Source organism: Zootoca vivipara, chromosome 5, assembly GCF_963506605.1.
Source record: "Zootoca vivipara chromosome 5, rZooViv1.1, whole genome shotgun sequence".
In the NCBI taxonomy this organism is placed as follows: domain Eukaryota; kingdom Metazoa; phylum Chordata; class Lepidosauria; order Squamata; family Lacertidae; genus Zootoca; species Zootoca vivipara.
Window position 1 is genome coordinate 53,270,628 of NC_083280.1, and position 22,197 is coordinate 53,292,824.

Here is a 22,197-nt window from a genome sequence, read left to right on the forward strand (position 1 = left end):
TCGGTGGTGGCGCCTGTCCTGTGGAACGCCCTCCCATCAGATGTCAAAGAGAAAAACAGTTACCAGATTTTTAGAAGACATCTGAAGGCAGCCCTGTTTAGGGATGCTTTTAATGTTTAATTGTTTTATTTCATTTTTCTGTTGTAAGCCGCCCAGAGTGGCTGGGGAAACCCAGCCAGATGGGCGGGATATAAATAATAAATTATTATATTATTATTATTATTTAAGGCCTGTTAAAACTTCACAAGAAAACATTTTAAGCCTCTTAAAAATAAAATCAAGTAAGATAACATACCTAGTTTGTATTAAAAAAAACAGAGGAAAAACTCTGTATGCAATGATAAGAGTTTGAAGGTAACCCTGGGTGGGTTACGGGGACCCCCTGGTGTCCATGGAACACCAACTGGGAACCACTGCTGTAACTTAACAATGAACTGCATGGAAAATGTTGCTGTTGTTTAGTCGTGTCCGACTCTTCGTGACCCCATGGACCATAGCACATACTCACCCATTAATATAACTGGGTGGCCAAGAATACTTTTGTTATGAGAAAATGGGTGAGGAGTTGGCCCATGCACTTTCTCCACACCAGACAATACATTTATAGACCGCTATCATGTTTTGGTTGTCTTTTCTCCATATTAGAAAACCTAGCACTTCAACCTTTTGACTGTTCAAAAAAATCCCTTATAGTTACTGAGGTGACTCAGCCTTTTAATGTCTATTGATTACACCCAATAGCAGCGCAGGAAATTACTTCTTGAATTTTAACAATGCCTTTACATCTAAATGCCTTGACCTTTACACCTAAATAAAAAAACTGCTGCCAATTCTTTCATATGTCAGATGCATGAGTCAGTCTCACTAAAATTATAACGTTAATGATTTAGAAAAAGTATCAGTTGCAAGTAAATGGAACTGGCGCTGAAGCACTAGACAGTAAAAATGTAGAATACGACAAAATGGCATTGGTGATAGAGTTCATTAGCTGCGGACTGGGATGTAGGAAGTGAATAACAGACATCTCCTTTTATTGACTATGATCAGTTGTTTACCTTGATATAAAGGTAAAGGGACCCCTGACCATTAGGTCCAGTCGTGACCGACTCTGGGGTTGCGCACTCATCTCGCATTATTGGCCGAGGGAGCCGGCGTATAGCTTCCAGGTCATGTGGCCAGCATGACAAAGCCGCTTCTGGCAAACCAGAGCAGCACATGGAAACGCCGTTTACCTTCCCGCTGTAGCGGTTCCTATTTATCTACTTGCATTTTGATGTGCTTTCGAACTGCTAGGTTGGCAGGATTACCTTGATATAAGGGAATTTTAAATAAGTGCTATTAAACTACTAGCAGAAAGCATTTACCGTAGATGCGATATTTATGGGACATTAGCGCATATCCCATAATTCTAACCTATACCTCGGTTGGGCTGATACAATGACAGTAACAAATTTACCTTAACGGAAGCCGAGACAGTCAAACCTTGGTTGTCGAACGTAATCTGTTCTGGAAGCCCATTCAGCTTCCGAAACGTTCAACAACAAAGGCACAGCTTCCAACTGGTTGCAAGAGCTTCCTGCACTTAAGCGGAAGCCATATCAGACCTTCGGCGACCAAGAAACGTTCAAAAACCAGGACATTTACTTCTGGGTTTTTAGTGTTCGGGAGCCGAAACATTTCGAAACGGAGCCATTCGGCAAGCAAGGTTTGACTGTATACAGGTTCACAAAAAACAAGTTGTACAGTTCTCCTAAAGACGGGCATGGAAAAGTGCATGTTTCATGCTTCCACACATACAAAAATGAAATATGTAACTCATTATATGCAGAAAACTGGTGACAGTATATGAAAATGTCTGAAGAACAGAATTTCCATGAACGATTTCAATGGAGGACAAAGTAATCACTGAAGTGTTCTCATTTTCTTACTGGGTTGGTTCGAATCCAGAGATAGTTGCTGTTTTGCCAATGTCAACATTGACATCTGAAGAGGACTGTTTCCATTCATAGCAAAAGATTTGTAAAAAAGTAACAAAAACCTGGATGTTGTAGTAAGAACAAATCAACAGTGAACTCTGGCTACAGACTTCCTGGCTTACAATGGTCTTTTGTGAATGACCAACATGCTACTGTATGCTTCCCAAATGTTCCGACTGAACTCCTTTCCAGGCATGAGTAGGACAAACAAACTCAGGAGCCCAGATCTAAACTGTGGATCATGGCTTGTTTCTCCTTAACTACCCCGATGAATGACCTTCACCTCCCATGGTTTAAGGTTAGCTAGAGATCAAGGCTTGCTAGGGAGAAACAAATCACAACCCCCTGTTTCAAGTGGAACAGGAAGTCTAGGCTTTCTGGTTAGTATATCATGCTCATATCAGGGATAGAGTGCAGTGGAAGTGACTTGGCATGCTGCTTGTTCACAAAAAAACACAAGAAGCCTGAAAATCTGTGCATAGAGCCAGTTTTTCCCAGTGACTGTACAACTTAAAACTGTCAAAGACATCTGCTTCAAACCTCTTCAGCAGATAGCTGTATTTATTGAAATAATCAATCATACTGCATTTTCTAATATAGGCCAGGAATCAATGACATCCATCACCTGGTCTTCAAAGCCTATTTTGAAATAAGCTCTTAAAGGTTCCTTGATATAATATTTGGTCTTAGACTTTTTACCTGTTCAATTTCCCCATTACTACTGACACTTCAGCATTTTGTAACTCCACAATACGAAAGAAGCCAATTAACTTAATATTTTAGAAAACGTAAGCCCAAGAACTTTACTTACGCATTAGGCTGTAAATGTGCTTTTCTGCGACGTGTTCCGTAAACAGTTTTATAAGGTCATTTTTTAAGTCTCGATTAAGCTTGGTTTCTATGTAAAACTTATTCTGAAAAACAAAACAGAAGAAACCAGGTTAACTGTTTTGGATTTACAGCAACACAAAGAAAGGCCTGTGAAAATCTTCAGAAAAGCATCATTCATCATCACTCCTTAGAACCTTTGTTGTTGTTGTTATTGAGCACTGCATTTCTTCAGGGATAAATTGTCAGGGACCACATGGTGGTGGTAGACATGGGCTGTACTAGAGACACAAGTGGCCCAACTTCTATTATCATCCATTGTTATTACAAGGTACCAGTATTTATAGGCAGCTTTCCTGCATGATACCCATTTCAAAGGGAGAGATGAAATCAACAAGACAGAAGTTAAAAAACACTAGATCACCCCAAGATTTAGGAATTCTTTTCTCATTCTCTCTCTGCCACTCCCCTTTCCCTTGTTTGCCACATGCATGAAATTAGGCCAAGGGGTGCTCGAAATGAAAATGAGGGCTGCATGTTGCTCATTCTGATATAAAGTAAATACAGCTTTCTTTGAAAGTGATTCTAACAACTTTTGCTATCCCATTACATAGAAAGCGTTCACAGAGTGATAAAACAGTTCAATGTAAAACCACAGTAGAGCTATCTTGCTTATCAGTACTGCAGGTATCACATATTTCTACAGGAGCCGTTTCCTGCTTGTATCGCTGCTATTCTTCAGCATCACACATCAGTAGCCATTATGGTCCTCCAGATAGCAAGCATATAAAATGAATGTAACAATACCTGTCAAACACCAGCTCTGCCCAGCTGTCCCCACTATTACTTATTTATTTAATTGCATTTATATACCACCTTCTCCCCCAATGAGCTCAAGGTGGTGCACATAGCTCTCCTCTTCATTTGATCCTCACAACAACCCTGTTAAGTAGGCAAGACTGAGAGACAGTGACTGGTCTAAGGTCACCCAGTGTGCTTCATGGCTGAGTGGGAATTCAAAACCTGGTCTCCCAGGCCATAGCCCAACATTAACCATTATGCCACACTATATTCTACCACTTTCAAATGCAACCTAGCAAATGTCAGGAGACAAAATGTGCTGGGGCTTCTAAGGTGATGGTGATTTTTTAACATAGAGCAAAGAGAAAAACCCCTCATATTTTGAATCATCCATCGAAATGGCTCCTTAAGCCAAGGTTACATTTACCAAAACGGAATGTCTACTTGTCATTTTGGGGCAAGTCAGCTCGAAAGTCTTATTTTTCAAATGGTGGACTGCCTGTGATTGATTATCTGTTAAACATCTGGCTAGTTCAGATGACAACTTTGAGCTGGATTAAGGAAGAAACATCACTTGATCAGGGACAGTCCACATATATATTTAGCCTATTCCGACGTCTTTTTCTTAATGGTGACAGCTCTTGCTCAGGCTGCACAGAAAAAGCATTTCAGTTCTTGAAATTCATTCCAAGTGGACAGATGAAATATATCTGATAGAATTCTACAGGATGTGGTATTAGGGTGTGAAAACAGTCCAAATCCAATGATCCTCAGGCTTGAGTGCCATTGGGAGATGAGAATACAGAAATTATTACAGTGGTACCTCATGTTGTGAACGGGATCCGTTCCGGCAGCCTGTTCGCAACATGAAAAGGCTGCAACATGAAGTGCTGCATCTGCGCATGCGCAAAGCGTGCTTTAGCGCTTCTGCGCATGCACACAGGTCACGGACGCACTGAACCCGGAAGTAACCCGTTCCAGGACTTCCAGGTTTGGCGTGTCCGTAACCTGAAAAGACACAACATGAAGCGGACGTATCCTGAGGTATGACTGTATATGAATCTAAGCGAGTGAAGTTTATTGGATTCAGCAGAAGCACATGGTTGATTTAGAGACAGAGCAGAATGAGAACCAAGACATTAAATCTGACTAAAGCAACAGTTAACACACTGCCCACCTCATACTCCATTTAGAATCACTACAGACCTGAACATACCACCCAGAGATTTTAGCCAAATACTGTACAGGACACCTCAAAGCACTTCATTTTCTCTTGAGAAAGACACATGCTTCAAAACAACTTCAAAACGTTCCTCACAAAAGGTCAATTGTGAACTACTAGCACATATTCTGATAACACTAAAACCCTTCACTACCGTTCAGAATTTTTACCATTTAGTCAAAAGTCACTTTAAAAAATCAAATCAAGAAAAATTACAACACAAAAGAAAGGCTACATACTGACCAGCTCAGATAGTTTTAAAGGACAACACAATAATCTTTACAACATTCGTTTTAGTTGTTGCCATGGCAAATAATATAACCCTCCTGTATGTGTGTATCATTATTCAATACTATGAAGGATAGCTAATGGAATCCTCTCTAAAAGCAATGCTACCAAGGATACCAGCTAATCAGTTTTCTGGTGACAGTTTGGAGATGCGCCTAGATCCAGTCATGGGAGTTACAAATGGCCTCCATGGAACAAGAGTTTTCTAACAGCTTAGCTTGGTTTGTCAGCTAAGATTAATGGAGATTTAAAGGCTCTTAATGAAACACAAGTTTGCATTGTTCCAGTGTTCTTTTAGGACTACAGTGGTACCTCTGGTTAAGAAGAGGTCCGTTCTTAACCTGAAACTGTTCTTAACCTGAAGCACCACTTTAGCTAATGGGGGCCTCCTGCTGCCGCCGCGCCGCCACAGCACAATTTCTGTTCTTATCCTGAAGCAAAGTTCTTAACCTGAGGTACTATTTCTGGGTTAGCGGAGTTTGTAACCTGAAGCGTTTGTAACCTGAAGCATTTGTAACCCGAGGTACCACTGTACAGATAACATGATCTGAAGTCAAAGGGTTATAAATAGTATCTGTGGTACAATCATTTAAATCAAACAAATACTAAAGCAATAAAAATTATGGCACATATTTGTAAATCTTATCTGTGACTTGCCAATACACTTCTTTTTAAAATCTGAGATCTAGTAACAGTTGGTTCTAGGTGGGTAAAAGAGTTTTGACAAAACTCAAATCATAACTGTGCATAAACAAATCCTATTTTTGAGATGGTGTATTGACAGAGGGTTGTTTTTAATTACAAGCTTATTTTGGTACATTAAAAACACAGCTAGAGCCAAAATGCTCTTTCAATAATAAGCATTACCACAACTTCTGCTTCATGGCATGGGACGAGCAAAGTAGATCAGAACCAGGGTGGATAAAAATCAATGATTTTTTTTTAAAAAAATAAAAAAAACCGGATTTTTTTGATTTAAATCGGATTTTTTTGATTTAAATCGATTTTTTTGATTTAAATTGGATTTTTTTTAATAAAATGCTTTTTGAGGTAAACATATTACCATCCAAAGGTTATTCCATCATGAAATAAAGATTAGTTTTTTAATTATGTAGTATAAGGTTGTATATGTTTAATTTTGGGGGTAAATAAATTCCATTAATCCATTCACCTCTTCCAGAGGTTTTTGTAAGATTATTGGGCAGTTTCTCTGCCTACAAGATATTATCACAGGTGCTTGGTTTACTTTTGCAGTTCTCAAAACTGAATTTGACTCAACAGAGATCACATGCCTCTTCTTCACAGCAAAAATGTTATAACATGAACAGAGTTGAGAAAAAGACCTTAATCCTATTGTTCTACAAACCTATGAATACAGAAGCAACCCCTTCAGTGCTAAGTTTCAAGAAGTTCAGTGAATAGAATAGAAACAATATTTTTCTGATTGTTTGGAGTGGACAGTATTTAAGTTTTTCATGTGTAGGCTGGGCTGACAGTCTAAGTTTCTTAAAATATATATATATTGTTTTTGTTTAGCCAAATTAGTTAACAAACATGGATGTTTGTTTAAGCAAATAACATTTGCTGAAATGTTATTGTTTCAGTTGAATAAATCTATTTAAATTGTTATTATTAAGGTAATGATTATTTTTCTCCTTCCTAAGTACAACAGTAAAGTTGTCCAAATATGAATGATTAACCTATTAAACTGGGGATAAAAAAACTAATATGAAAAGTTGTTATTCTAAAAATCTTCACCTACTTGCATAATAAAGTTATACCAGCAAGAATTAGTCTTTATGATTTAAATCAACTATGATTTAAATCAAGCCTTACTGACTAGTGATTTAAATCGTGATTTAAATCGTGATTTAAATCAGTTTGATTTAAATCAAATCCACCCTGATCAGAACTCTCTTGATGTGCATAGTTATCAAATTTCTCAATCGGTTTGCAATGTTTTAGCTGCAAAACATTTTAGAGCAGAACCCATCTAATACCCCTCCCCATGTAAATGACATTAACATATGCAATGTAAGTGCATGTTTTGAATTAAATAGTCTGAATACAGTATGTAAAAAAAAAAACAAGCAAACCTTACTGATCCAGGGAAGATTATGCAAGATACAAAATGTCTATAAATATGAAAGCCTGGTAACACATCTGCAAGAAAATAAATGTACATCTACTCTTAAGCTTAGCACACCAAGCTAATGGCCAAACTGATTCTTCCAAATGAGTGCTTATATCAATTTTAGAACACTCATGAGCAATGCTTGATGCAGTACAACCATACTCAACCCAAATGGTTGCCATGCAACTCCAGACACTCTTAGATGAGATTAATCTAACTGTAACCTGAGTTATGCAAGCATACCCTCTTTTCTGCACCTTTCTGCAGTCCCTTATAAAGCCTCCCAAGCAGCCCAAGGGGAAAACAGGCAAAAAACAGGTACAGACAGCTTGTACAAGTCAAACCTCATGGTTGCATTGACAGACCGACCAATGCTGCTGGGTTTCAATACCACCAGCCATGGCATGCTTCTGAACAGGCTGTTGGGGTTGAGAACAAAATGCACCGTGTTATGATAGTTCTGTTCCTAACTGGGTGGTTAATTTCAGAAGGTGCTGCTGGGGGATAAAGAGTGCAGCACAGAAGTACCTCAGCACACTAGGCAAGGTTCTCTTACGGCCTGGGCTTTAATTAAACTAGTGAAATAAGTCCAAGTGAGCCCATGAGGGATAGCTCAGTTGGTAGAGCATGAGACTCTGAATCTCAGGTTTGTGGGTTTGAGCCCCACTTTTGAGTGAAAGATTCCTGCATTGCAGAGGGTTGAACTAGATGATCCTCATGGTCCCTTCCAACTCTACAATTCTATGATTCTATTCTATGAGCAGAGAAAGGAAATCTGTGGCTCTAGCAGGTGATCATCGCACTTAACTCCCAACGTAAGTCTTCAGGAGAATCTAGTTGCTGACCACTGCTATACCTCATACCTAATCAGTTCCTTCCTTCCAGACTATGCACAATTTGGAAAAAATATTCTAAAAACTTACCATATATATGAAAAGAGGCACAATGCTCTGTAATGCTCCCATATACTGTCCAAGTGCTATGTTAAACCTTTCAATGTAGATGTCTGGAGGGCTGGCCTGCAAGAAAGAAAACATCTTCTTACTAGAATAAGTAACCAGGCTGGACTTGCAGGTAAAAAAACAAGAATAAATAAGGTGAAATAATACAATATCTCGGATCACATTGGTTAAATGCACTACTAATTTGTCCTAAAGTGGGGGGAAGAGCTTGTTCAAAAAGAGAAAATGTGCAGGGAGAACGAAAAAGAGCACCATTGTATCTGCTGATATAATATCATATTAACCAGTAATGGGTAGCCTGCGGCTTGCAGGCTTCATTAGGCCAGCCAGGGTGTTTTGAGTGACCCAAGGACACTTTTCCACGCTTCATGTCCTATGACGTCAAGTGTGGGAAAGTTCAAGAAAGAATTCAAGTTATGGCAGGAAAGAAAGAAAAAAAATCTTCCTTTACTGCTATGAGTTGAAGTTTCAATTACCTGGTGCCAGGTGATTAGCAGGTGTGATTACGCCCACTTTTCCAAGTGGTCTGTAGTGTGCCACTTTTAGAAACCTGCTATATGCCAACAGTGAATTCACTCCATGAGCGTGGAACCTTATGTAACCAACATGGGAAGTTATCAGCAGGCTTGGGCAAATCCCCAATGTTTGCAGGTAAACAATGTGGTGGGCAGGGAATACTAAGGAAGGGAGAGGACCTGAAACCAAGCCAATGAGGACTGGGCATGCTCAGTAGCCACAGAATGCCAAATGTCTGTTGCAGGGGACAGGGGGATGGTATGGAATAGCCCAGAAAGGGGCATGGTTGGCTGGAACCTGGAACTGAGGCACTGAACCATCGTGGTCCAGGTTCTACTTGCTCCAGGTTCTATAAAGCATGAAGACCATCAGTACACACACATTCTATTAGACTTTTCAGGGGGGAGGGAAATCCGGTTAAATTTTTATTTGTATCCAAGCAAAAGAATGTGTGTTTGTATCCTAATTTTCCTAAAGAACATCTAAGAATTGTTGAAGGAATCATTTTATCTGTACTCTATGCAGCACTAACATTACAATTACTGCAACACTTACTGACCAAGGAATGCTTTTAGAAATTATAATTGGGTCTTGATGACGTCAAGTGTGGGAAAGTTTAAGAACAAATTCAAGTGACGGCAGGAAAGAAGGGAAGAAAAATTTCTGTTGTTGCTATGGGTTGAAGGATCTCTTCTCGAAAGGGACACTTCAGAATATTCCAGGAAGTCGGCATCAATTTAATGTAATTATTTATATTCTGAAAAGGAGCATTTGCTCTTCCACTTGTAACTGAATATGCTGAATACACATCAAAATTCAACAGTAATTCTCTTAAAAAGGTAAAGCCTAAAACGCAGGCCCAACAAATCCCAAGTTGCATATGCAATTCAGGGAGGGAAGCTTGTCTAGCACAAACTGATTTCCACTTGCGCAACAGGACTTCCATCCCTCCAGTCCTGCCCCTGTGTGCACTCTCCTCAAATCTGTTCCAGAGGGTTGGGAGAACCCTTAAATAATGCTTGGAGTGTATAGGGGAAAAAGAGGGGGGGAGTCCCACTTTGCAAGCGGAAATTCTTGCACAGACGGAACCCTGACACTATCTGAAGAACTCCCTAATCAGTTAATGCTGACACGAAAGTTTTTTAAACAAGCTCACAGTGAATTGCTGGGAAATGTTGCAACAGGCTAACCCAGCTATGTTACCCCTCTGAAAATAGGACTGTGAGTTAGTCTAATTTCTTTCAATTTAGTTTTATTTAGAATCCCATCTGCAAAAACCAAAACCCTTTGCTTCACACATACCCTCTGCCCACAAAAATGTTTATCCCATGCCATGTTGTAGAAAAGATTTCCAAAACCTAATATATAGAAGAGACAATCTTTCGGCGTAACAGAAAAAATGTGATTCTCACAGTCTTCCTGTCAGTCTTCCTTAGTATAGAATGAAAAATGATTTTCCGAGACTGCTAAATTAAAAATTCATATAAACTGTTAAGAAGTTCATAAGATACCTAGGGAGTTCTTGTATGCATAATTAAATTCATTATTAGATCAAGTGCATACTGTAACAACTTTCAAACAGACTTGCAGGGGAACAGGTCTTCCGGCATTATACTTATTTTAAAGCACAAACTTTTTCAGCTGATACTTTCTTATTGAAGCATGTTCCTTTTTCTCCATTATATTCATTTTCTTTTCCAGCAACAGTATTTAAGAAATGCAAATCTGTTTGCTTGAAATTTCTCTGTATGAATTATCATTGTTCTTTTTAAAAAGTTATGCTTCACTTCTACAAGCTACTACACAGCAGGATTATATCCAGCACTATGATTAGGGTACAAGGGATGGTTTTGCATTGATGCTGGAAGCCAAATCTAAGTCCTACCTTTCAGTTTCAAGTCTTAACAAGTTAAAATTACCCCTTCAGGTTGAAATTGCTCAATTCTAAACTCAAAATGAAATCCTGAAATGCATTCAACCATTTGAATGGTTGGAAATGGAGAAAAACACCACAACATGAGGTTATCCAGAAGAAGTGATGATTAGCTAACATTTCATTTATATAAAGAAAAGATTAGTATCACCCAGAAAAGAAGGAAACTGAGAAGGGGCGAGGCACAATTTTTACATATGAAGGACTACAGAAACATCTAAAAACCTACAAACCTCTACTAACACTGCTGCTAAGAACATCTTGCTCCAAAAGGCATTTTTGCTTAAGATTTTGCTAAACCGAGATTCAATTCAGCAGGTAACCAACATTGTTTGGTTGGAAAAGCGCATCACAAAATTAGGAAAAGTGTAAATATTGAAGGATGGCTGTGTTTTGGTTCTCGTCCTGGATGCTTTAGCTGGGATTCCTGCATTCCTGGGGGTTGGACTAGATGACCCTTTGGATCCCTTCAACTCAACAATTCTATGATTACTTTCATATTTTCAGGGGAGAATGAAGGTTTGCCTTATGCTGCTTCTTACCATGAAATAATTTAAGAGGTGGCTGATGGTGGGTATTTTTGCTTGTACATTATTTAACACGCTAGAAGCTTCATAAGAGATGCCTTGACTTTCAAGGGCCTGCTTGTGCTTGGAGGGAAGGGACTGCCTTCCAGCAAGCCTTATGAGGTGATGATGGCTGGGTGCAAGGCTGTCTGCAGAGTGCTGGAGAGGTTTTGGACAAATTATTTTCAAGCAGAGCATTTTTGAAGAAGTTAAAGGAAGTTTCCAACCCACCCTTCCACTGTTCTGCTTTAACAAAAACAAGAATAACCATCCATTGATTTCCAATGTTCCACAGGCAGCGTTTCGAAGTCCATGAACCTAAAGAAACATTAACAAACCAGAGATACAGTGTGCACAAAAGTACAGACACAGAGTATCGTTTGGCCAACTTGGGGCACTTGATTGACATTTCATTTCACCATAGTGAGGGGTAAAGACATCCCAAATCACTTGCTATTCAACCCTAGCTAGGGTGCTGCACACCTCTAGTAAAAGGATGTGCTCCTCTTCCTTCCACTGCGTGCAGAGCTGGTGTGGGGATAGAGAGGGGCTTGCCAGGGACCCCCACCCCTGGAAAGCAGAAAGACAAAGACAACCTATCTCCATCTTCCCCTCCACAATTTAGGGTTGGGCAGGACTGGCAGAGGTTGTGCCTTATTTTGATCCACCACTTACACCCAGCAATAAATCTGCTCATCTTTGGGGCTGGTAAAAGGGGAAAAGAAGAATCTCTGTGCCTGCAGTTCCATGGTTTGGAGGAACGCTCAGATTTTGTTACACTTCCCTGAGGATGGCTAAGCAGTCACTATTCAAACCAAGATTGAGCCCTGCGGCTGTTTATGCATATATTTTGACAAAATGTTGGTTACATTTTCTTTTTCTCTTAGAGAAAGGATCCCAAAGGGGAAATTTATTTATGCTGCAGACATATAATCAATGCAAAGTAAATTCAAGAAACCACCCTCATTTCCATTCTTCATAAAATTCTGAATAAAGCAGTCCTTCTATCTGAAGCAGCAGCAAAATGAAAACCTAGCATGTTCTCTTTGACAGAAAAGCCAATATAGCTTTGTTGACTGCACTACCATTCTGATTTTTAAAAGTGAGCCATGTAGACAACCATTTATCAAGCAGTATCTTATCATATGCATATATAACCATTTGGTTAGCCACTATTGAATGTGTCACCACATTGTGCCTGAAGGACATAATACTTCTTTGCCTGATAAAAAAAATATCCAAGAAAAAAGAGAAATTGCAAGATTTTCCCTACCTCTTGACAATACAGTAAAACCAAACAACATGCCATGTGGATATATGCAAATAGTTAAAGTTAGTTACAAAATAACCAGTAATGTGAGTTTATTATGAATGTTCATATATAGCCACCTAGGGCTCAAACTAAAGCCATAGTATTCTGACATAGCTCAATGGAAGACCAAAATAAGAAAAGAAAAAAATCACTCACAGTAGTTCCACTATTCCTGAATTTAACATAAAAACAACAACAGATAAGCCTAAGTATAAACTCTTCAGTGTGTGTTCAACACTTTTAGCATTTGAATTTTTTGTAAAATAGCAATTAATGTATTTTAAATTATTTCCAGTTCTTAGCAAGTGACCCATAGATAGAGGCAACCTAACTGCTGTTGTCTAAACCAGAGCTTTCCAAACTGTGTGTCACAACACATGTGTCGGCAGCAGTGTGTGGGTGTGTCACACAACCGCTCCTCATGCTCCTCCCGGGGCTGGAAGGGGGTTAGTTTCGGTTTTCTAGTAAAACTGAATCACTGTGTTGCAAAATGATGCATGTCTATAAAGTGTGTCACCAACATGGAAAGTTTGGAAAGTTCTGGTCTAAACTCTGGTAATCTCCAGCTAGACAACTGCAATGCATTGGGGCTGCCTTTGAAGACAGTTCAGAAACTGCAGCAGGTGCAGAATTTGGAAGCCAGGTTGCTCACTAGGACAAGATGGTCAGAGTACATAAATTCAGTTCTGGCAGAACTGTACTGGGTCTTGGATGCATCGTACATACAAACCTCTAAAGCGTTTTTCTCAGGCTGTGCTTCAAGTTCCATTAACATCCATTACAATACAGTATGCCAAGTAGACTTATGCAACCTTTATATGATATTTATACAACTGATTGTCATCTGCATCTATCTCCAAGACTTGTTTAATGCTCACTGATGCATAATGAAGGAAGGCTAATTACAGTGTTGTTACTATGCTAGACCAAACCAAGCAGTTACTATGTGACATAAAGGGGGGAGGTAATATATCAGGCATAAATTATATTTAATGTAGTGCATGTGGAGGATAGTAGGGAGGTGGTAGGTGATACAGGGAACAGTCAGTATGGAACAAAGCTTCAGGATCTGCAAATCTATGAGACAATCTAATGCACAGGAAAGCTACGAGGTTTTCAAAAGAGAAAATCTATCTTGTCTTTTCTGCAGTTTAAACAGTATTCAGACAGTGAAAGCATTCTGCTGCCACCTACAGTACAAATTACAAAATGGAAAACCCTTTTTTCTCCTAAGCTGGTGGAGTCCACAGCAAAGGTAAAGGAGCCCCTGACCATTAGGTCCAGTTGTGACTGACTCTGGGGTTGTGGCGCTCATCTCGCGTTATTGGCTGAGGGAGCCGGCGTACAGCTTCCAGGTCATGTGGCCAGCATGACAAAGCCGCTTCTGGTGAAACCAGAGCAGCACACAGAAACGCCGTTTACCTTCCCGCTATTTATCTACTTGCAGTTTGACGTACTTTTGAACTGCTAGGTTGGCAGGGGCTGGGACCGAGCAACGGGAGCTCACCCCGTCACGGGGATTCAAACCGTCGACCTTCTGATCGGCAAGCCCTAGGCTCTGTGGTTTAAACCACAGCACCACCCGCGTCCCTTCAGAGTCCACAGCAGAGATCATCTATTCAGGTTGCTCACTGCAAGTTAAGCTCACTTGTCACTCAAATTGTTTATTAGAGTCACACAAAAAGCAAAATTAGTACTTCACTGCAATATATAGAGGAATGGGATAAGAGCTGAATATTCTGAAGAAATCCACCGAGTGCTAAAATAATGACAATATTTAGGGTAAATGAGAGATAGGCAAGGACTCTCTGAAGGATATGTTACATCCTGCAGAAAGAGAACATTCCTCTGCAGCTGTCACAGATCAAGCATAAGTTTGTGACACCCTATGAGAGGCAAACACATTCAGCTTTAACCTGCTTAACCCTCCCTTTCAAGCAAAACCTTGCTACAGTTTCACCAGTGCAAGATTGCACCAGCAACAACTCTGGCCCCATCTTGGATACTGATCAGCTCCCCCCTATGTTCAAGCAGGCCCCTTCAGAATTCAAGCACCTTCACCAGCACTGGGGACAAGGAAGAGGAATCATCAAAATCCTAATACAAACAGAGGAAAGGAATGAGCTACAGAAATCATAGCATTGTCCACCCAGCTGGCAGCACTTGTGAACATTTTACACACAAACGTTCTCCCGTTTGCTCAGGCCTAGCAATGTGCAGTTAGTTACGTAGTGAGATCTTTAGCTCACTTTTCCAGTCTAGAACGGAGCAATCAAGGCAGCTTCTATCTAGTCAAAAGAAATAAAAACAGGATGACAACTAAAAAAACGTAACAATAGCACAAGAAGGGCAACTCCCATAATCTGACCACTGACTTTGCTAACTGGCACTGATGGAAACTGAACTCCAACTCCAATGGGGAGTCTCACAGAATCCCAAATTGTGCCATAAAAACAAAAACATGTTAAACAAAAGGGGAGGTCAAAAGATTTACAAATAAAAAATGTATCCTGAGACAGGTGAATAATTAATAATAAGAATAAAAATAGCAGAGCTATGTTAGCCACTCTCTGCTATTATTATTATTATTAAGCAAATCTCATGACAGAAGGAGTTGTGCTTTCTGGGCACCACAATGAAACAGGTACTGTCTCATGTTCCTGCCAACCTGCATCAGATATCTGCTGAAAGGAAGGGTATAAATCTCTTAAGTAATAAATAAGCATAGTTGGGAAACCATATATACATGCAGGTTTTTCTGGTTCCCGTGAGTATCTCCATGTAGATCCAGGAAGCATCTTGTTTAGAAATGGCTATGCAATGAACAAGTATAAGGAAGCACTACTTTTAATAACTAATCACAATGTTCAACCTTATTGTATAGCAAAGCAATATGCAAGTATCAGACCATTTGAATTTACTAGAGAATAATGCTTCAGAGGCACAATGTGCTATCCAGCGGCAAGTTTTCTTTTTAGCAAACAACCTTTATACATTGACACTTCACACCAGTGGAATCATTGCCAATAAAATTATGTGATGCTGAAAATAAGATTTACAGATTATAGAGTGTCTAAATAATTATTTCATGAAAAAACATTAGATTACATGTAAATTATGGCATCTTCTTAAAGAAGCTTAGAAGCTGGGAGGGAATCATGTTTACTTTCCCAGCTCTATCAGGACAGAGGAGCAGGAAGAAGACTGGAAGAGGCCAGAAATGCCTAGTAAATGCCTGCATTTTCTTAAAGCGGCTTGCCACACACTTTTCTGTTCCTCTCATTATGGGAATATTCATTCCAAAGACTGACAAATTGAGATACAATACAATCTGATAAGTGGGTCAACATATTTTGGGGGTGAGCAGTCTTCAAGGCTGCAAGACCCATGATCTGAAGGCACGTAAGACCACTACCTTGCTGAAATAAAGCAGGTATTTGTTTGGTTGGTACCTGGATAGATACCTGCCTGAGAATCACATGTTCATCACCTTAAACATGAGCGTACAAAGGTGGGATCCAAGTGTAAAGTTTTTATTCATTTATTTAGCCAGAATGTTAAGGTGCAACAGTAAAGTCAGTCACAAAGCAAAAGCATGGGAGAGGCCAGCCAACTGCAATTGCATGCTGGATACCACAAGCCACACACCAGGATGAGTATAAGAGGCACTACACTTGACCCCAAAATTCTACACAAAAACTACATAAAGACCTACCGTGTTTCTCCTAAAATAAGACGTGCCTATAAAATAAGCCATGGCACGATTTTTTAAAGGCAAAAAAATATAAGACATCCCCCCAAAATAAGACGTGTTGGGGTATTGTTACGGTAGTGGTGGGAGCAGGTCTGCATGGCGCTTCTTCGGCGCGCGGCGCGCTGCTGTCTCTACTGGGTCCCGCTGGGTCGGGACTTGGCGCGGTGCGCGCTGCTCTTTGCCAGGTCCTGCTCAGTCGGGGCTCGGCGCAGCGCGCGCTGCTGTCTTTGCCGGGTCCCGCTCAGTCTGAGCGGGAGCCGGCAAAGACAGCAGCGCGTGCTGCGCCGAGCCCCAACTCAGCGGGACCCGGTAAAGACCCAGTGGAAGAGGCTTCGAGGAAGCTTAGGTCAAGATCCTGGCGAGAAATGTGGATACTTGGAAAAAGGCAGCCTGGATCTGATTCTGCCACCCACCCGCCCGCCCCTCATTCAAAAAAGCAAAGCCCCCTGCAGCCCGACTCTGTGCACGCTTTACACGGAAGCAAGTCCTGCCAAGTTGCACGGAGCTTTCGCCCAGGTAAACGCGCCAGGGATTGCAGCCGTTTTGAATGCGAAGCCTCTTTAGCAGTCGATGCACGCTATACTGCTGGGGGCGGGGGGAGAGAGGGCGCCGGTTAAGCGCTTATTCATTCGGCGTTTGTCCTCCATTTCATCCCGCCGGGCGAAGCGGCTCGACGGAGCTGGGGTTGCTACAACAGGAGGCAGCGGCAGCCACTGCTGCTCTTCGCTTGGGCATCTTGAATGGGCGCGCCGCTGTTCGCTTGCTTGGAGACCCTGCTCTGCAGCCAAGGCTTTGCAGACGCTGCACCCCAAGCAACAGATTTTAGAGGGGCAGTTGGGGGGCGGGGGCTCCGTAATGACGGCTAAATAGCGACTGTCTGTGTTTGAAAAGTCGCTTCTCAGCTTTGATGTTCGATCTGCAAAGACAACACACACCCCGCCCTAAACAAAATATCACGCGAGAGTGTGGAGGGGCGCAGTCCTGCAACCCGGAGGGGAAACTTAATCGCGTGAGGAAGTTTGCTGTTGGGCAGCTGCTTCTCTGCAAGCTTGTAACAAAGGCAGTAGTGATCCGGGCAGCCGGCTGCTGACAAGGGGCGGGGGGGTAGTCGCCGCAGCAGCCGCTCTTTGCTTAGCAAGTAACCCACACACCCCTCCGAGCGCCGAGCCCCGACTGAGCTGGAGCCGGCAAGGACAGCAGCGTGCGCCGCACGGAGCCCCGACCCAGCAAAACTCTCTGAAAGCTTAATACCGGTAAAAAATAAAAAAGCTTAACAAAAAAAATAAGACATCCCCTGAAAATAAGCCGTGGTGTGTTTTTTTGGAGGAAAAATAAATATAAGACGTGTCTTATTTTAGGAGAAACACGGTAGGTATGGTGATTAAATGTATTAAGGCTTGCACATTTAACATAATACAAACTTTATATGCCTATCAATCCCAGCATCCACCTCTGAAATTTATCCATATCAACCTCTGCCTTGACAGGCTCGCAGAAAAGAGAACGCAGACCTAAAAACCCTGTTCCCAACAGGTTGTTGTTGTTGTTTAGTCATTTAGTCGTGTCCGACTCTTCGTGACCCCATGGACCATAGCACGCCAGGCACTCAGGAAGGAAGCCTAAATTCAATGCTGATGCAGAACACTTGCACTGCATTGCATCACTAAGGATTAAATAGTTTAATGAAATCTGATAACAGTTAAATTCAAAGATTAATCCAAGCATCTACTGTATCTGCAATAACAGAGTAGTATTTGGATGATGTTCACAGCAGAAAATGCAGATTCATAGAAGATAACTGGCAGTAGCAGCACAGCAGCAACAACAATGGCAAAAGTAAAAACAAAGCAACACAGATTTTTTAAAGGGATTTGATTTTTTGGAGATTTTTTTTGAAAAACGAAGTCATTTTTGAAAAGCACATTCAAAAGCTAGGAGGAAGAGCAGGCAGAGACCAAGAAGAGGTGACGGCAGAAGCAGAGAGATACAGTGGGTAATGTCTACCCTGAACCAGGTTAGACTTCCATTATGGTGGGGTCTGTAAGCATATGCCTTTCCCTGCTCAGCCAGGACAAGCAAACAAAAGATAGTGGTGGATTAAAGGGAACAGTAGTTGCAGCAGCTGCTCTCAGGAGTCCTCCTCCATTAAAGCCCCACATTCCAGTAAAGAACCGGAAAACATGCATGGGGATAGGAACTTCTAGCCACTTCTCTCATCTTTCTACAAGCCCAGAGTAAGAAATTGACTTAACGATTTTTCTTATTACCACTCACTTTTATACTTGTTCTCATAATGTACTTCTCCTTTCCTTTGCACCTTGTTGCCTAACCTTGAACCACGAGTGTAAACAGCTCTATATGTTTTAATGTAAAGCATAGAGGTATTAGAATATTTGTAGCTCAGTACTGAGAGTGGAACCATCATCAAGGGCAAGCAAGAATGATCAAAAAGAAACTTTTATACTCTAAGAGAAGGGGGAGCTCCTCTTAAGATGGCAATGTCACCCGCAAGTGACATTGGCTAGGTAAAAACAAATGTGTATCAGCAGTATAAGTAAGACTCAATCAAAGCTGAAGTTCTGCGATAGATTTGTGGTCAATCCTAAAACACAAAGGAATTTACCCAGGCAAAAATATAGTAATGTCTGCTCCTTTGGGGACACTGCTGACCAAATAAGAGGAAACAATGCACTTTTGTGCTGACCCGGGATAGGTTATGATGTGCCATAATGGACCACTAAGGAAATGTTTTTAGAAAATTTAAATATACATTAATAATTGCTCTGGTTTTGGCTCACTTTTATGTTATCCCAGAGAAGTCTAGATGTCTAAGAGTCAAGAATGTTCCTCCATTGCATCTATTTCAACTTTTGGTTCATGACAGTTTTATAAAATACAGGACCTAAGCAAATACAGTGAAACCTCATTTTCCTAGAGGAATCATTCAAAGGTTAGTGCTCTACACTCACACATTACACATAAGGTTTAGTTGAGTTCTACATAGGTAACAGCTGTGATAACAATCATTTCAAATGATCAGTGGCACACTACTCCCAGTAAAATGCCAAATCCCAGGAAAACAAAATTGTGCAGCTTCTTACCTGCAGCTCCTTTGAGACTCTCTCTAAGTGGTTAGTTATCTTTTTTATTAGGTCACTATACATCTGTTCCGAATGCTGCTGGCACACACATTTATACACACAACTGCAGAAATAAATACAGGAACAGTGATGAATTGACAACAGTTTGAAGCACAGAGGGGGAAAAACAAGAAATGTCAAGCCAGTAGAAATTCCGCTTCAAATTAAAAGGAAACTTCAGCAATACGCATCCTAAACAAAGACCCTACATATCCATCAGGTTTTGTAGCAGCCTACTACCTGGGCTCCCTACAGACAGCCTTGCAAACATTGAAAAGTTATGGCTGCCTCCTATATAATGTTTGGGATTTTAATAGAATAGCTTGATTGTATCAAATTGTTATGGAAAGCCATCAAATAATTATTCACATGACTGTATTAACATGGGGCACTTTCTCAAGTATATGCACTTTAACCACAGCTTCATCTAATTCCTTCAGAGAGTCTTTACTTCTGAACATAAAGGCATTCCTGTCAACTACTTTGCACTTTCCCTGTTGGGCACAGAATGCTGGTTTAAATCTACAAACCCTCACACAGCGCAGGACCCCTATACCCAGATCTCTCATATGAACCTACGCAGCCCCCGAGGCCATTACAGGCCTCCCTCTCTGTGCCCCCTCCGGAAGTCAGGAGAGTAGTTACAAAAAAGAAGGGTTTTTCGGTGGTGGCCCCCATGCCAACGGATGCTCTCCCTAAGGTGGCTTACTTTGCACAGACTTTGACATTATTTTGGTGCCTGCCGGGCAAAAGTTTGTGTCATCAAGAGGCAGAGGAAGCTTGAAAATATGCAGGAAAGTAGAGAAAAGTACTAGTCTGGACACCCCTTCAATGTCTTTCACTTTAAGCAAGCAATTGTTACTCCTTTACTTTACTCCTAGGCACTTAAGTGCAGATATTTTACTGCTACTTCTTGGGGGCTGATTGAGTTTTAAAGGTTAGGTGATCATACAGTATAACGTTTGTTGGGACGGAGAGATTTTATTGTTTGATTGCTTAAAGAGTTATTGATATCATCGTTGTAGTGAGTTATTTTACTGTGTTTAAACTGTTGGTTTTGGGTGTGGTATTGTTTATAATGTATATTTTGACATTTTGACATCACCTTGAAATGTTCCATATAAGGAGATTCTAAAAATCAAAATAAATAAGGCTTAGATTGAGCTAAGCTAATATTTGTTGGCTTTCCCAGCAATGCGAGCTGCAAACCACAAACAAAATAAGTAGCACAGCAATACCTGCACATTACAAGGAATTAAAGATGCTATTTCTGAACGGAAACTGACAGTTCTGCCACTAGTTGTAACCACATTTCAGCAATCATCTGTGATCAGTGTTCCACGACTTGCTTAAAGTGAAAGACATTGAAGGGGTGTCCAGACATGGGTGTAGGCAGGGGGGGCAGGAGGGGGCAGTTGCCCCCCCTAGAAGCAGGGCCGCTGGCCAGCCTGCCCCGCTGCCTGCCGCCGCCCAGTGCCGTCTCCCTTCTCCCTGGCTGGCTGTGGGGCGGGTGGAGGGAAAGCCAGCCAAACGCTTTGCGTGGCTCTGGGGCTTTCCCTCCACCCGCCCCACAGCCAGCCGGCTAGAAGGGACAGCGATCACAGAGGGGGAGGAGGGGATCGGAACAGCCCGATTTCGGGCTGATCCTGGCGCCCCCTTGCCCCTGCCGATCGCGGAGGGGGAGGAGGGGGTCGGAGCAGCCCGATTTCGGGCTGATCCTGGCGCCCCCTCGCCCCTGCCAGTCGAGGAGGGGGAGGGGGGATCGGAACAGCCAAATTTCGGGCTGATCCTGGCGCCCCCTCGCCCCTGAACGACCATGGCTTTCCTTGCCCCACTGTGGCCCCTCCCCCCGTGCCTTAGCTCCACCCCTTGCCCCTCCCTAATTTTGATCCTGGCTACACCCCTGTGTCCAGACTAGTGCTTTTCTCTACTTTCCTGCAGGGTGGATTTGATTGAAATCAAATCGATTTAAATCTCAATTTTAAAACACTAGTCAGTAACATTTGATTTAAATCAGACTCATTCCTGCTGGTATAATCTTAATATTTACAACCAGATGAAGGTTTCATTTTTGGAATAATAAATTTTCAGAGTAGTTTCACAGTTATATCAAAAATTACTGACTTTATTGGAAGGAGAAAAATAATCATTTCCTTAATAACAATTTAAACAATTTATTTAACTAAAACAATAACATTATAGCATATGTATCCATGTTTAAACAAATCCTTATTTCCTGATTAATAACCTTTGGAATATAATGTAACTTAAATAAAAAACTATCTTTAGAAATATTTTTCCTCCAAAAGCATTTTCTTTTAAAAATCCAATTTAAATTTTAAAAAATCCAATTTAAATCAGGAAAAAAATCAGTTTAAAATTTTAAAAAATCCATTTTAAAAAATCATTGATTTTTATCCACCCTGCTTTCCTGCCTATTTCCAAGTTTCCTCTGCCTCTTGATGACACAAATTTTGCACAACAAAACAAATGGTGTGAAAATATAAGCAGGTCCCACTGCACTCTGATCAGAGTAACTTGCATGAAAAGCTGCTGGTGTAGATTCCACCTAAGACTGCCAACATTTGAAATGGTTCTGTTCTCAGCAATTACGGTATGTAAAGTATGGTTGAAATTCCATCAAAGCCACAAAACCTAGCTGTTCCTTCATCTTGACCTAGAAAATACCACAGATCCAGGGGCATGAAGCCACTTCAGATCAAGCCCAAGTAACAAACCAAAGAATGCTGCTTTAGTATTCAGAC

General features: G+C 41.1%; 1 protein-coding gene and 1 non-coding gene across 4 annotated transcripts in view; one reads left to right on the plus strand and one right to left on the minus strand.

Annotated features, from left to right (window-relative positions):
* Positions 1–22,197, minus strand: part of CACUL1 (CDK2 associated cullin domain 1) — a 40,070-nt gene that overhangs the window by 9,155 nt on the left and 8,718 nt on the right. For all 3 annotated transcript variants that reach the window (XM_035137873.2, XM_035137872.2, XM_035137871.2), the window contains exons 3-5: positions 19,394–19,496; positions 8,173–8,268; positions 2,788–2,890 (exon numbers count right to left, since the gene is read on the minus strand). In XM_035137873.2, coding sequence (XP_034993764.1) covers positions 2,788–2,890; positions 8,173–8,268; positions 19,394–19,496 — 302 coding nt within the window. The remainder of the gene's footprint in view (positions 1–2,787; positions 2,891–8,172; positions 8,269–19,393; positions 19,497–22,197) is intronic.
* TRNAQ-CUG (transfer RNA glutamine (anticodon CUG)) lies at positions 7,848–7,924 on the plus strand. The gene has a single exon. It is a non-coding gene; the product is annotated as a tRNA-Gln (tRNA).